At 37.7% G+C, this 12,658-nt stretch overlaps 1 protein-coding gene across 2 annotated transcripts; it reads right to left on the bottom strand.

The window, feature by feature from the left end:
• Nucleotides 1-825: 825 nt before the first annotated feature.
• On the bottom strand, nucleotides 826-10,826 carry LOC132068671 (plant UBX domain-containing protein 4-like). 2 transcript variants are annotated; one of them, XM_059462339.1, is made up of 4 exons: nucleotides 10,381-10,826; nucleotides 6,608-6,890; nucleotides 1,384-1,476; nucleotides 826-1,280 (listed from the first exon to the last, which is right to left on the bottom strand). In XM_059462339.1, exons 1-4 carry the CDS (start codon nucleotides 10,806-10,808, stop codon nucleotides 912-914), a joined length of 1,173 nt encoding a protein of 390 aa, XP_059318322.1. In that variant the 5' UTR covers nucleotides 10,809-10,826; the 3' UTR covers nucleotides 826-911. The 2 variants fall into 2 exon arrangements, 1 of the variants encoding a protein (XP_059318322.1); XR_009417461.1 differs by lacking the exon at nucleotides 826-1,280 and adding an exon at nucleotides 1,661-3,171 and having other exon boundaries at nucleotides 1,381-1,476.
• Nucleotides 10,827-12,658: the final 1,832 nt, after the last annotated feature.

Here is a 12,658-nt window from a genome sequence, read left to right on the forward strand (position 1 = left end):
CCACTCATTGCTAGAGGATGTTAATCATCATCAACTATGCATTGTTCTTGATTGTACACAAGTACGAACTCTTGCTGAAAGAGAAATACGTCATTTTTACCCATTTGGACGACAAAAAATGGGAAAAATTAGATATTATCATGTTACTTATAAAGATGCGTTTGCATTAAATTTACCCAATTATTCCGACTGATTACTGATATTTGAAGTTATTTAGGAGTAGATATACGTTAATGCCTTACCTATTAGTACTTACTATGTCAACATAAGTGTCATTGTGTGAGATTAGCCCAGTTGATTAGTGATACGTCTAACACACTTGTGACATCATTTTCAAGAAATACTCTTAGCGGATCCTCAGTTCTTTCTCTTGTGGTGGAAGGCAATGTCAAGTCTGTGATATTAGTTGAAGAAATAAGTTGTCTCCTTATAAAGCTTTTAGTTTAGTTTAATCCAAGGTTCATTTTCTTTGTTGTACAAGGGTTAGACTCAATGTAATTGTCGATTTACTTAATGTTAGGCTTCATATTACATTTGTTCATGCTTTAACTATCCAATCCTAAATGAACAAGGGGAGTTGAGTGTACCATATTGGTTGAGGGATGAGTTATTGTCTTCTTATATGAACTTGGACAATTCTCATATGATGAGCTAGCTTCTATAGTCTGGTTAAGCCAATGTCCATTTTCATTACAGCGAAGAAAAGAAAGAAGGAATTTCTAAATGCATCTCAACAATTTCAAGAGGGAACTCCCAACAGGATGCTTCAAGGATATTAATGCATCCCCAACGCTCACAAGTTATAGAGATTTAATCCCAAGGGGGTCGTTGAAGAGACATAAATTATATATAACAAATATATCGGTGAGTACCAGTTTGTCGTGGTAACTACATCATAAACGTGAAATTAACTAAAGTTTCTGAATCACAACTGAATTGGCTAGGCCAGCTTGTTCTATTGTCTGGTCAAGATCAGCAAGTTCCTTGGGAGGAAAAGCCACTGTCTGCAGTTTATACCTCCTAGGTCCACCAGGCCTTGATGCATCAATAAACCCTCGGATATCTCTAATAGTGTGTTGCAAGTTGAACCGTGAAACCATTCGTGTTCCATCTGCCAACCTGACTTGAATTGAAGTTGAAGGCTGCGTCTGATCAACAACTAGGCCTGCTGATGGGGCTGGAGCTGCAGTAAATGATGAGACGACAGCAGTTGAGTCTACTGCCGGAGCACCCGAAGTTCTTCCCATGCCCTGAAATGAAGCACGGCGCTTCTCTGGTACCTGCAAATAGGACCCCAGAGAAAAAACAAAAGAAATTTCGTCAAGGGGAAATGTTTCAGGAGTAAAACGGAGACCCATTGCTATTTGAGGGAAAGAGGCATACCGGGCAGTCCTCCTCACTCCTTGTGAGATTCACATGGACAGATGTCTTCCCTGCTGGCTCAAGTTCTTTTGGACATTCAGACTTCCGAATACTCTGCATTCATGAACATTATATTAAGTTCCGAGTAAAAAGTAGGTTTTTTTCTCTCTTTGTAGGTTTTTTTCTCTCTTTCTTGCTTGTTCAGAGTAAAGTTTTCATTGCATCAGATAAAATATAAAGAAATATCAAAGCAAAAATGAAACAAAAGAACCAGCAGAGTTCCAAACGAACGACATACTCTAGTCGCCTAGCAATTTAACAAAAGACGGCGGGGGCGAGCACTTCATTGGCGCTCCGAGTCGATACACCAATCAGAATGGTACTCCCTAGCAATCGTGGATGTGACGCCTTGATACACTTGGATTCCATCACCCTGATAGGCAGGGGGGAGGGCATCCCAAAATGAACCTTCATCGACGACAGCAAGACCAGTATCGTTGGGGGAGAGGTTGAAGTGATAAGTCAGAGCAGCATAGACATGAGCATCTGGAATATCATCGATGGTGGTGGAGGCCTTGAACGAGAGGCGCAGATTGGAGCGCATGGTATAGTGCCCAACTTGGTTAGCACTTCCGTGCTGGAAGTTGCTGCACGTACCGGCTTTATTGGTCCAGACAGGACCTGGGAACACGTTGGTTCCAATGGTTGCTACGCAGCGGACTGAGCCGGTGGTGGAGCAGTTTGGTGAGCAATCAGCAAGGGAGCAGCAACCTTTCCAAAATTGGCGGTACTTGCCCATCATAGCAGCTAGCGGGCCGAGCCAAGATGAACTATTGTTCATTCTCAAGGCGGAGATCCAGTCGTTTTCAACATGATCGACACTGATATCCAGGGAAGGTGGAAGATCATAAAAGTAGAGGTTGGTGGCAGCATCTTGCCAAAGGCGGAGACTGCGGGCATATGTTAATGAAGCTCCAGGAGAAGCAACATTGATCTTTTCATTTTCGTCATGCACACAAGCTTGGCTAAAAAGTGTAGCCATGAATCTTGGGCCACCGACATCAGTGTGAAACAAAGCTTCAGTAACAGCTGGCCTAGTAGCGACGCGGCAGAGGGAGTAGAGATGGGAGATGAAGATGCCGATGTTGGGAAGGTGCGAAGCAAATCTATTTCCAAAGGAGAATCTATCAGCCTCGGTCCACTCAGGAGTGGCGGGCAGAGAGGGAGAAACGTAGCCAAACTTAACAGCGACACTAGGGCAGAAGCAAGATAAATTCTTGAATGCGGAGACCAGGGAGGCTGGAATCCACAGACTAGTAAAGGGAAACATAGTCACCGCGGAAGATTCCCGCGGAATCCATAGCTCTAATCACTTGGATGTAAAGAAAAACGGAGATGTAGATCTGAGAGTAGGGGTTGGGGGTGGGGACCCAGCCCATGCAGTTGTCTGTCCAATGTTTAGTGGGGGCCATCATATGGTCCATCTGGTTGAGGTAGTAGAGGACCGAGATAAAGCAAGGGATAAAGGTGGATTCCCTGGGGTAGGTAATCCGTTCGAGGGGGGGAATTGGAAGCCATAGCGAAAATGGCAGTCTCGATATTCGGGTCAGCAAGACCACAGAGAGGAGCAGCTAGCCTTCTAGCTTCAAACTGGGGGCGGTGGGCTATAGCAACAGCCTGATCTCTTTGAGCTTCTTGATCGCGTTCAGCGACCCAGTTTCTTGCAGGATCAGCAACGCCAATAGGTCCAACCAGATTCTGTAGAACATTGACATTAGGGGCAGCATCTTGGAAGGGAAGAGCACCGTCCTGAGCCATTATGAAAGCAGAGTGAGTTTCTTGGAAGAAAAGAACCAAAAAGCGTAGAAAATCAACCTTTTTCTTGAGTAAAATATAGGTAGAATACAATGAGAAATGTTTGCGCCACCGCATAAATCTCAGTTTAGTTGTAGTGGTGGTTCTGCCTTGCAACAAGAATCCGAAATTGCATCAGATATTGTCCACATCCAACAGTACGGTGTCAATATATCGATCCAAATTCAATAAAGGATGAATCCCAATCCTCCTTTTATGATAGATTGAAAGTAGCAAGAAAAAAAAAAAAAAAACTTTTAACGCTTAAGAAGATCACAATACAGTGTTGCTGTATAGATACAAATTCAACAGAGGATGCTTGTCAAAAGACGAGATTCAGGGAAAATCTCAGATTTTGACACTGATTACTGATAAAATCCACTGTGCCAAAGAGGAACTACAAGTGCAGATTCAAGGAGAGAAAACATTTCTGAAAATGTAAATCCTCTTTTTACACTAAAAAAATTCTTTATCTGTTGTGGGGCAAGAGTGGAAGCAGAGAGCTTACAATTGTAACGGCACAGTATACATCAACATGAACTTAACAAAAGAATTGCAGCTTATTGACATGCAAAGACACAAGAAATGCTTTAATGATGTATGTTTTTGGTGGAGCAGCTAACAGACTCTGATATTACTTATCAGCTCCATCCAATAGAAGGTTAACTGGTCTTTAAGGAATTCATGACTTCAGTCAGACCCAGTTCAATTTACCTTCTTTTTTTTTATTATTATTATATTTTGAACTGGTAATTGTGTCCCGGTTCAATTTACTTAATGACTAGAAATTATCTTCTCCAATAAATCACAATACTCGGATGATCTTCATCAAGAAGTGTCCATTAGCTAGTTTATCTGACCAATATTTCCCTTCAGATAACAATTTCAGTTATTGCTACTTTGTAACTAGGAGTTTGTGTAGAGGGAAACATCATTTTTTTTTTTTTTTTTTTGACAATATTCTTTTTTTTTTAGATCCAAAGTGCCATCACAATATCATTCATTTTCAGAAGGTGAGACAAGTGTGCTGGTATTCATGGAACAGCATCACAACCATACTAGTAGAAGATTATCATTATAATAACATAAATGTAAAACTAGAGACCAATTTGAAGCACCTAAAGAAGCAAAAAAAATAAAAAATATATATATATATATATATATATATATATATATATATATATATATATATTCATTGAGTTCTCACCCATGCAGACTGAAGGAGAGGCAATCTCTTAATTCATTTAAATAACACAACACTTTCCAAACATACAACGCACCTCTTCATTCATTTCTACTCAGGCGTAATGCTTGAAAGCAGCTTTCAAGTTGCAGAGATGAGCACTGAGCATGAAGAGTCTTGTATATCTGCTCCAGCAGTTCTTTTTTAAATAATAATCAACAACATACCCAGTGTAATCCCACAAGTAGGGTCTGGGGAGGGTAGAGTGTACACAGATCTTACCCCTACCTTGAGAGGTAGAGAGGTTTTTCCGGTAGACCCTTGGCTCAAGGAAAAGCATTTTCAGGCGTGATGTTAAATAATAATTGTAAAGAAATGGAACTTAGGCCTAACTCAACCCCAAAAGCTAGCTCATGAGGGGAGGATTGCCCAAGTCCTTTTTTTTTTTTTTTTTTTTTTAAGGTAAGTATGTTATTAACAAATGGGGAAGTCCCCGTATACAAGTCGTATATCAAAAGAAGAGAATCTACACCAAAATATGATTCTCAACAAAAGAGATCCAATCCTCTATACAAATAGGGACCTCATAAGTACACCAAAAGGAAACTAGAGATAAAACACCAAAATCTTGCTCCACCCCTTCAACTGCCCTCCTATTTCTCTCTTTCCAGATGACCCACATAACTGCTAAAGCGGTGACACTCCATGCCCTTGATCTTCTCTTCCCCCTTCTCTGATTCCAACTATGGACCCTTTAACCCACCGATGTGGTACTCTTAACATAATCATGATTGAATTTTACTTATCACAAAATCATGAGAGGATTTAGGGTCTTCCGGTAAGATATATGTTTCAAGAAAGTGGAGTTTGGGTTTCATAGGTTGAATACTAGCAACATACCCATATAGTTGAATATAGTATCAGATAAACTAGTTTGAAATGGAGGTTTGAGCAGAATTCTACAAGATCCAGATGATAGATCTCAAGCGGGCTTGAACTGCTTTATTCGATCTTCAGCTGGCCTACGAGGCTGCTGAAAGAGAAGAAAAGGGAAGGGGATACTAAAAGGGACTGCTACCCTGTACCCAAAGACATCACTGAGCTCTAGTAGAAGAGATGTAAGATCAAACTTTTTTTCACATAAGCGAGGTAAAGATCAAGCATACCCTTTCTTCTTTCAAGATATGCCCTGTTGAATTTAAAATTGAAACCACCCTATCCTCCAACTTGGAGTGTCCACAGGAAACTGAATCAAACCGAGAAAAAAAAAATTGTTTGATTTGAGTTGATTTCGGTTCTCAATTTTATTAACCGACAAAATTGGGTTTGGTTTTAGTTCTAAGCAAAAAATAACCAAATAACAGTACCAAATCCACTATATAAATAACTAGTTAAAAATTATAATTACACATACGCACATATATATATGTATATTTTATGTAAAATTTTGCCATACATATTAATCTTTTGCACTCTTGGTTTATAGTCTAGTTCTTTGCCTTGCTAATAATTTAGTTCTTTGTCTTTACCTTCTAGTTTGATTTATAATCTTTATTTTGATAAGTCCGAGAATATTTTTCATTCGAAAAAAACTTGTTAATTGAGTCCTTAAATTGTTCATCACTATTTAATTCAACTATCATCAAGATAACTTGGTATGACAACTTTTCTTAAAGAGTAACTGGCTTGGTACAACTTTTCTTAACGAGTAATTGTCTTGGTAGTGTTATGCTGGAATATAATCGCTGGAATATATGTTTGGCAGTATATGTCACCTTTTAAGGAAACCGCAAAAAATCGAAATAGTTGAAAACACCGACAAACCCGACAAGGACTGAACCATGAAAACTGACTTAGGTTTTAATGTTTGAAAACACCACTTAATTGGTTTGGTTTCCTTTTAGTAGAAACCGACTTAAACTGAATCATGAACGCCCTTGCCTCCAACAGTGCTCTGTTGAATTTATTATATTAAAGTCATTCTTTTTCTTTTTGGATGAAGTTGTATTGAAGTCATTGTTTTACATAAGTTTCAACTGTAGAATTATATATTATTGTAGACCAAAGTTGAACAGCAAAGGCTTTCTGGTAATTAATACTCTTAAGCAAATAGCTCAGTTGAGGAAAACATGCAGTAAAAGTGGAACCATGAAAACGAACAAATGCATGTAAATTCAAAAGTTAAAATCGTGATGTAAACTATACTACCTCTAAGAAAGGGGCATTTTCTGAATCATCAAACCTCCGCAGAGGGCCATCATCTACAGTGAACCCATTGCGCCAAAAAGTGATACCATGGGTGACATTTTCAGGTGGCTGAGGAACAGAAGACACAGCCTCCCCTGTAAGTCGCCTTGCAGTTCCAGTAAAGCTTCTTGAGCCTGAAGATGGAAGGTGTTCTGAAGGTCCTTCTACGGTAGCATATTGTCTAGCTTGATTAAATATTGCATCCACGTCATTCGCTTTTGATGGATCTTGAACAAGGATTCCGCTACACAAAGGACTTTGATCAGCAACATGGAAGTGAATATGCATTTTGTACTTTCAGAAAAACTAGATTGTTCAGGTTTCATACATCTAAGGAAAATATCTTTAGAATTTAGATACATGTCTTACACAAACCATTTGACTGGAACTTAGCCTTCTGATTCCTCGAGAAAACAAGGAATAGAACATAGAAATCTAGCTAACAATAAAGGTTAAAAAAAAGAGTAGCCAGCAGTTAATTCAGCTCCGAGTGATCTTAAACCGTAAAAAGTTTACCACTGCAAGCATTTTTTATCTTTTTATGCCCAAACAAACAATTTATCAACATAGATACAGATTGCAAGTTAAAGTGGAATGCTAATGTTTTTCCTTTTTGAGTTCTAACTTATGCATATATGGACATATTGGTGAGGATCAAGCCGGAAGCAACCAGAGTAGCCCTGAGAATGAATCAGAGCAACGCTTTCAACAAAGTGAGTCACAATTATAGACATCAACCGGACTTATCTCCCAAAAAAAAAAAAAAATACACATCATCTGGGACTGCCAGTTACTAGCATATTTCAGAAGGAAGGTATTGAAAGGATGTCCATAGTCCCTTGGTAATTTATGGATGAGTTTAAAAAATGAAAAGCCTCCAACGAGAAAACCATCAGAAGAAATATCCAACACAACAAAACTTAAATCAGTATATAAATGTTGTTTAACTCTGTTGATATAACTAAAATCAAAGAGCTGATAAAATCAAGAAGTGACTGGGACAGGAGGGGTTTTAAAATGACCGGAAACCATGGATACTTAGATTCACTCATGGAAGTATAAATAGCAGAAGCCTGGCAGCATAGTCAGGGACGGCACATCAAAATTGCTTGCTCCACATTAAAAACATTTATCCAAGAATGCACTTCCTTGCGGATCAAGTTTGCAGGATTAGATATAAATTTGTAATTACCATCCTCTATTCATTTTAACTTTTCTAGTCAAATGACCAGATACAAGGAAAGATTTTATAATATACTTCCTATCTTCTCTCTGTTACCAGCCTTGAAGGAGTGGCTAGGACTCCCTCAACCACCAAGAACAAGATTACGAGAATGATCAGAACCTTTTTAGTATACTTTTATTCTGAGGAACCTATTTGTTTTTGATAACCAAAAAATCTTTGAAGGCTAGCTGGCACAGGGTTCGCAACCAGGTGAATAATAGGCTCGGCCATCTTTCCTTCTCCACCTAGTAAGGGTTTAGCCAACGGTAGGACTCGAACTTGTCACATGCGCCTAAATCACAAATCACGTGATCCACCATTAAACTGAACCAAAGCCCTCGAGGCAAAGCATATGAGTATTTCCTTTGACTTCCAAATGGAGCCTCAAGGAAGAAGGTACCCGCCCAGATCATCAGCTGACGCAACAGTGGAAAATCCTGTAAAGGAGCTTGGTTTCTCAAGCTCCACCAAGGTAAATGAACTGTAACTGTTCAATGTTCAGGGATAATACTGGAGGCTCTCTCCTAAGAATGATAAGTGAACAATAGTTACCAGTTTCAAAAAAAAAAAAAAGAATGATAAGTGAACAAATTATTATGTTCATTTATTCTCTTCGTCGTCTTAGAAATTAGAATCATAACTTGCTAGTTTAGGAAAAACTGAAAGTCTATGATAGGTTTGTCGAAATAGGAGGGAATAGGAGGCTTTGAAGGCCTAATCCTTCAATAAAAGTAGGAAAACGTCACAACCTTTAAAATTCTCTTATCCATCTGGAGTAGTTCATTGCTTGTGTTTCAAACACAAGCATAATAAAAAGAAGAGCCAAAAGACTAATAATACAAATAGGCCATGTACTAGGAGAACTATGAGTAACAATTTAGTATTAACTAACTGCAATATCCTGAAGAAGCAGCCCCTGATCCAGACCAGTAAATATTAGAATGATGAGGGATGTTTGTGTTAACGCCTGAAACTACAAATGTAGACCCTTCACCCACCCACCTTCAACCCCAATCGGAAACTCTGTAATAAACCCCCATAATGTGTTAGCCCAGTAACTTTCACATTATATCAACTCTAACCAATTATGAAGTGAATGGTCAATTGCTCATCACTTCTAGACATAAAGCAGTTACTACAAGGCACTACCCTGTACACATGTTACATTGACATGCAATTCATCAACCTCAAAAGGTTATCCTAACCTGATAGTGTGATGAATTCATACTGAGCTAGGTCATAGTTCTCAAGGTCATTTGCACCCGAAAAAAATTATGGATGGTGTCCGGACTAGCTTGGCGCACTTGGACTAATCCACCAACCTAGAGCAGATAGACTCAAATCAAGTGAAGCTAGTTGTTACTCCCATACCTCAACAAGTAAGCCATCTAGACCCAAGTTTTTCCACCTATCAAGATGAGGACCTACAAGGGGTCACCTATCCTAGTAATTATGTCATCCAAATAGGCTTATCTTTGGAGTTGCGATGGAATTCAGTTCTATAGTGTTGTTGTTATCATCCCATCCCTCACAGTATTACTACTGCAACTCTCTTCTTTATTCAAGGATAGGACAGGTTATGCTTAGCAAACTCTGATAAGTATATCAAGTTTCATATCATCCACTTTTTCACATTTTTTTCGATTGAACCAATAAAAGTAGTGTAGTAGTATTTCAAATATGTTGACACTTGGCAATTGTGACCAACTGTCTTCTACATCATATGGTGGTGGCATTTGCATAGATTTTTAAAGACAAGTATCTTAACACTTGTCTTGTGTTTATCATAACCTCTCTCTTATAAATTCCCCATATTGATTCACCCAAATCACACCCCAAGTTAGTCTTCTTCAAGACATCAATTTAGCAATCATTACTTCACTTATCCTTTTTCCTTGTCCAGAATACTCTTGACAATATTTTTCTTTATTCCTCTTGTCTAACTTGCTGGGATTATTAAATTTGCTGATTTCTCTAATTAACTAGAGGTAGGCTTGTTTAATCCTAGAGAAACATTTCACATTGCATAAATAGTTTCTTAGGACAGTGTCTCGCACGACTCAAGTCAATTCGTGTATTTGATTTTACTAAAAATATAAGCAACATACCCAGTATAATCCCACAAGGTGGTGTCTCAAGAGGGTAGAGTGTCTGTGCAGACCTTACCCCTACCTTGGGAGGTGGGGAGGCTGTTTCCGATAGACCATCGGCTCAAAAATATTATCATAGTAATATTTAATTTTCCAGTGCTATTATTTGCTAATAAATAATTTTCTTATTGTATTTTTACCTTTGTTTGCCAGCAAGTAGAACGTCAAATGAAATTAAGGGTGTGACCTAGTGGGAAGTATCAGGGTCAAATCCCGGCAGAGACAAAACAGTAGGTGATATTTTCCATCAGAGTTACCTGGTATTCGAAATTAGTCGAGGTGTCCCGGGGGCACGGTGATTATGAAAGAAAAAAGTAGAAGGTCAAACTTGAATACCAAATATGAAGTAAGAGAAATACCTTTTCTGTCGGCGTGTATAATAGTGTTGAGGCTCATCGGAGTCACTCCCTGACTCTGTCGTAGGTCCACTATTTCTAGGTCTAGAGGACCTCAAGTTATAAGCATTATTATTGGAAGGTTTTCGTTTCCGTTTTTGTTTAGGAGGCGGAGATTGGGAACGAGAAGAAGAAGAAGAAGAAGGAGAGTATGACTGTGACTCCGACTGAGAAGACTCTCGACGGACGGAGGTGTTTCCGGCGGGGGACGGAAGGGAGGTGTTTTCGAGGAAGGTGGAGACGGCGGAGTCTAAGTTGAAATTATGGCTTTCTAGGAAGAATAGGGCTTCTGATTTTGATGAACAAGATGTGATTTCGCAGAATGTGTTGATAAGACCTTCTTCTCTTTGGGTGTTTTCTGTAGCCTTCACATTCGCTTCTTCCTTCTCCATTGTTTGGGACTTTACCCATCCTCTTCTGCTTCTCCTCCTTTTATATACTCTACTAGTAGGAATATTAAGTTGCAAAAGAATTTGGGACAAAATAACTACTATTTGGGCCAATTATTTACCTATTTGAAAATTTTGCAATTAGGAGCCTAGACCCCAATTTTTTTCTAATTAGGGGAGGGATCTCAATTAGGATTAGTGCTAATTATCTCAAATAAGTTATCTAACCGTCAAAATAAGAGCCCATTTGGATTAGCTGGAAAAAAAATGGCTTTTAAGCATAAGTGTTTAAAGTACTTTTAAGTTTTGAAAGTTATTTTATAAATAAGCAGTTACGTGTTTGGATAAAGGTGCTTAAAATGTTTTTAGAAGTAAGTGTTATATTGGAATTAACATCAAATATAAGGGATAAAAGGATAAAGTTGTTGATTAAACCAAAATGGCTTTTAAGCCAAAAAAAAAAAGTAGAGGTTGAGTAATTTCTTGATTTTAGCTTATTTTAAGTATTTTTTTAACTTAATTTAAGCCATTTTTTCTATTTTTGCCAAACACTCAAATAAGTTAAAAATGGCTTATAAGCTGGTTTGACCAACTTATAAGCCAATCCAAATGGGCTCTTAGCCCTCAGATTTTTAAAAATATATTTGATCCAAAGTAATAAATATAAATAAAAATATAATAATTATAATAAACTTCATAACCGGTTCCTAAGTTCTAACAAATACAATTTCATTCAAATCTAATTATTAACAAATACAATTTCGTAATTTCGTTCTATTGCCATCATTAATTGCCTTCCCCAACTCGTTTCAAATCAAAAAATTGCTCAAATTCAGCCCCGCCCCCTTCATTCTATTTGGATTTGTCCTCCTCTCATCTATTTGATATTCCCCTTCATCGCAATCAGATATCTCCATTTTTGTTCCGATGAGCTTCCTTCAAATTATTGAAATTGGTCACCAATTTATGAGTTTAATTGTTTGGGCATTTAACGTAATAGATATATTTTTTCAATACTTTCACGTGATAAATTGTAAAATCTCTTATTGCTTTGCATTTGTGAGGATCTGATTCTGGTTCCTCAGATCTCTACAAACAAAAAAAAAACTTATTTTCAAGAGTTATTTCATGTTTTATTAACCCCAGTCTACGAGGTTTATTAGGTTGAGATTATTATAGACGAGTTATTATTTTATTAACCTTAACTTAGTTGGTATGGAGGATGGTATAGTAGTAGGCAGAGAGTATCTTGATGAATGAGTGGAGACTTTAAATCGATGGATTTGGCGTTCGAGAACAAAGATAACAATACCAATTGAAATTCAAAGACCATTTACATATAAAACAGTTGGTTGAAAGCGTCATTGAAGTGATTATTGTCAATGAGAATTTATATATAATCGATCACTATTATTTGGATTAAGGCGATACTATTGTCGTATCTCATTTGTAGATATATACACTCTTCGTCTCAAATTATTTGTCGTTTTAGAAGTTCAAGGCCCAATTAATTCTTTTTTCCTTATTTTACCCTCAGTAGAATTTTATCACTAATGGAGATGATACATAAATAGAGTAAATATTTAATGGAAAGAGATAAAACTTAGACATAAATAAGAGTAAAGTAGTCAAATACCCTCTAATTAATATTTATTAAGGAGCGTGCAAAACAAAAAATGACATATAATTTGAGATGGAGGGAGTAGTCATCAAGAATGAGCAGGGGCGTATGTAGCACATTGGGTGGGGGTTCAATTGAACCCCAAACTTTCGACACTAATATAAATTTATGTGTAAAAATCTATCAAAATTGCAATAATAGTAGACATGAACCCCATAACTTTTAAATAAAT

Source organism: Lycium ferocissimum, chromosome 8 (genome assembly GCF_029784015.1).
Source record: "Lycium ferocissimum isolate CSIRO_LF1 chromosome 8, AGI_CSIRO_Lferr_CH_V1, whole genome shotgun sequence".
In the NCBI taxonomy this organism is placed as follows: Eukaryota; Viridiplantae; Streptophyta; class Magnoliopsida; order Solanales; family Solanaceae; genus Lycium; species Lycium ferocissimum.

Excerpts from the sequence above, each read along its gene's own strand:
- LOC132068671 (XM_059462339.1), bottom strand. The coding sequence starts at position 10,808 with ATGGAGAAGGAAGAAGCGAATGTGAAGGCTACAGAAAACACCCAAAGA. Across the intron at positions 1,477-6,607 it reads AAAATGCCCCTTTCTTAGAG|AGTATTCGGAAGTCTGAATG; the intron begins GTAGTATAGTTT and ends TCATGAATGCAG. Across the intron at positions 1,281-1,383 it reads GGAGTGAGGAGGACTGCCCG|GTACCAGAGAAGCGCCGTGC; the intron begins GTATGCCTCTTT and ends TCCTATTTGCAG.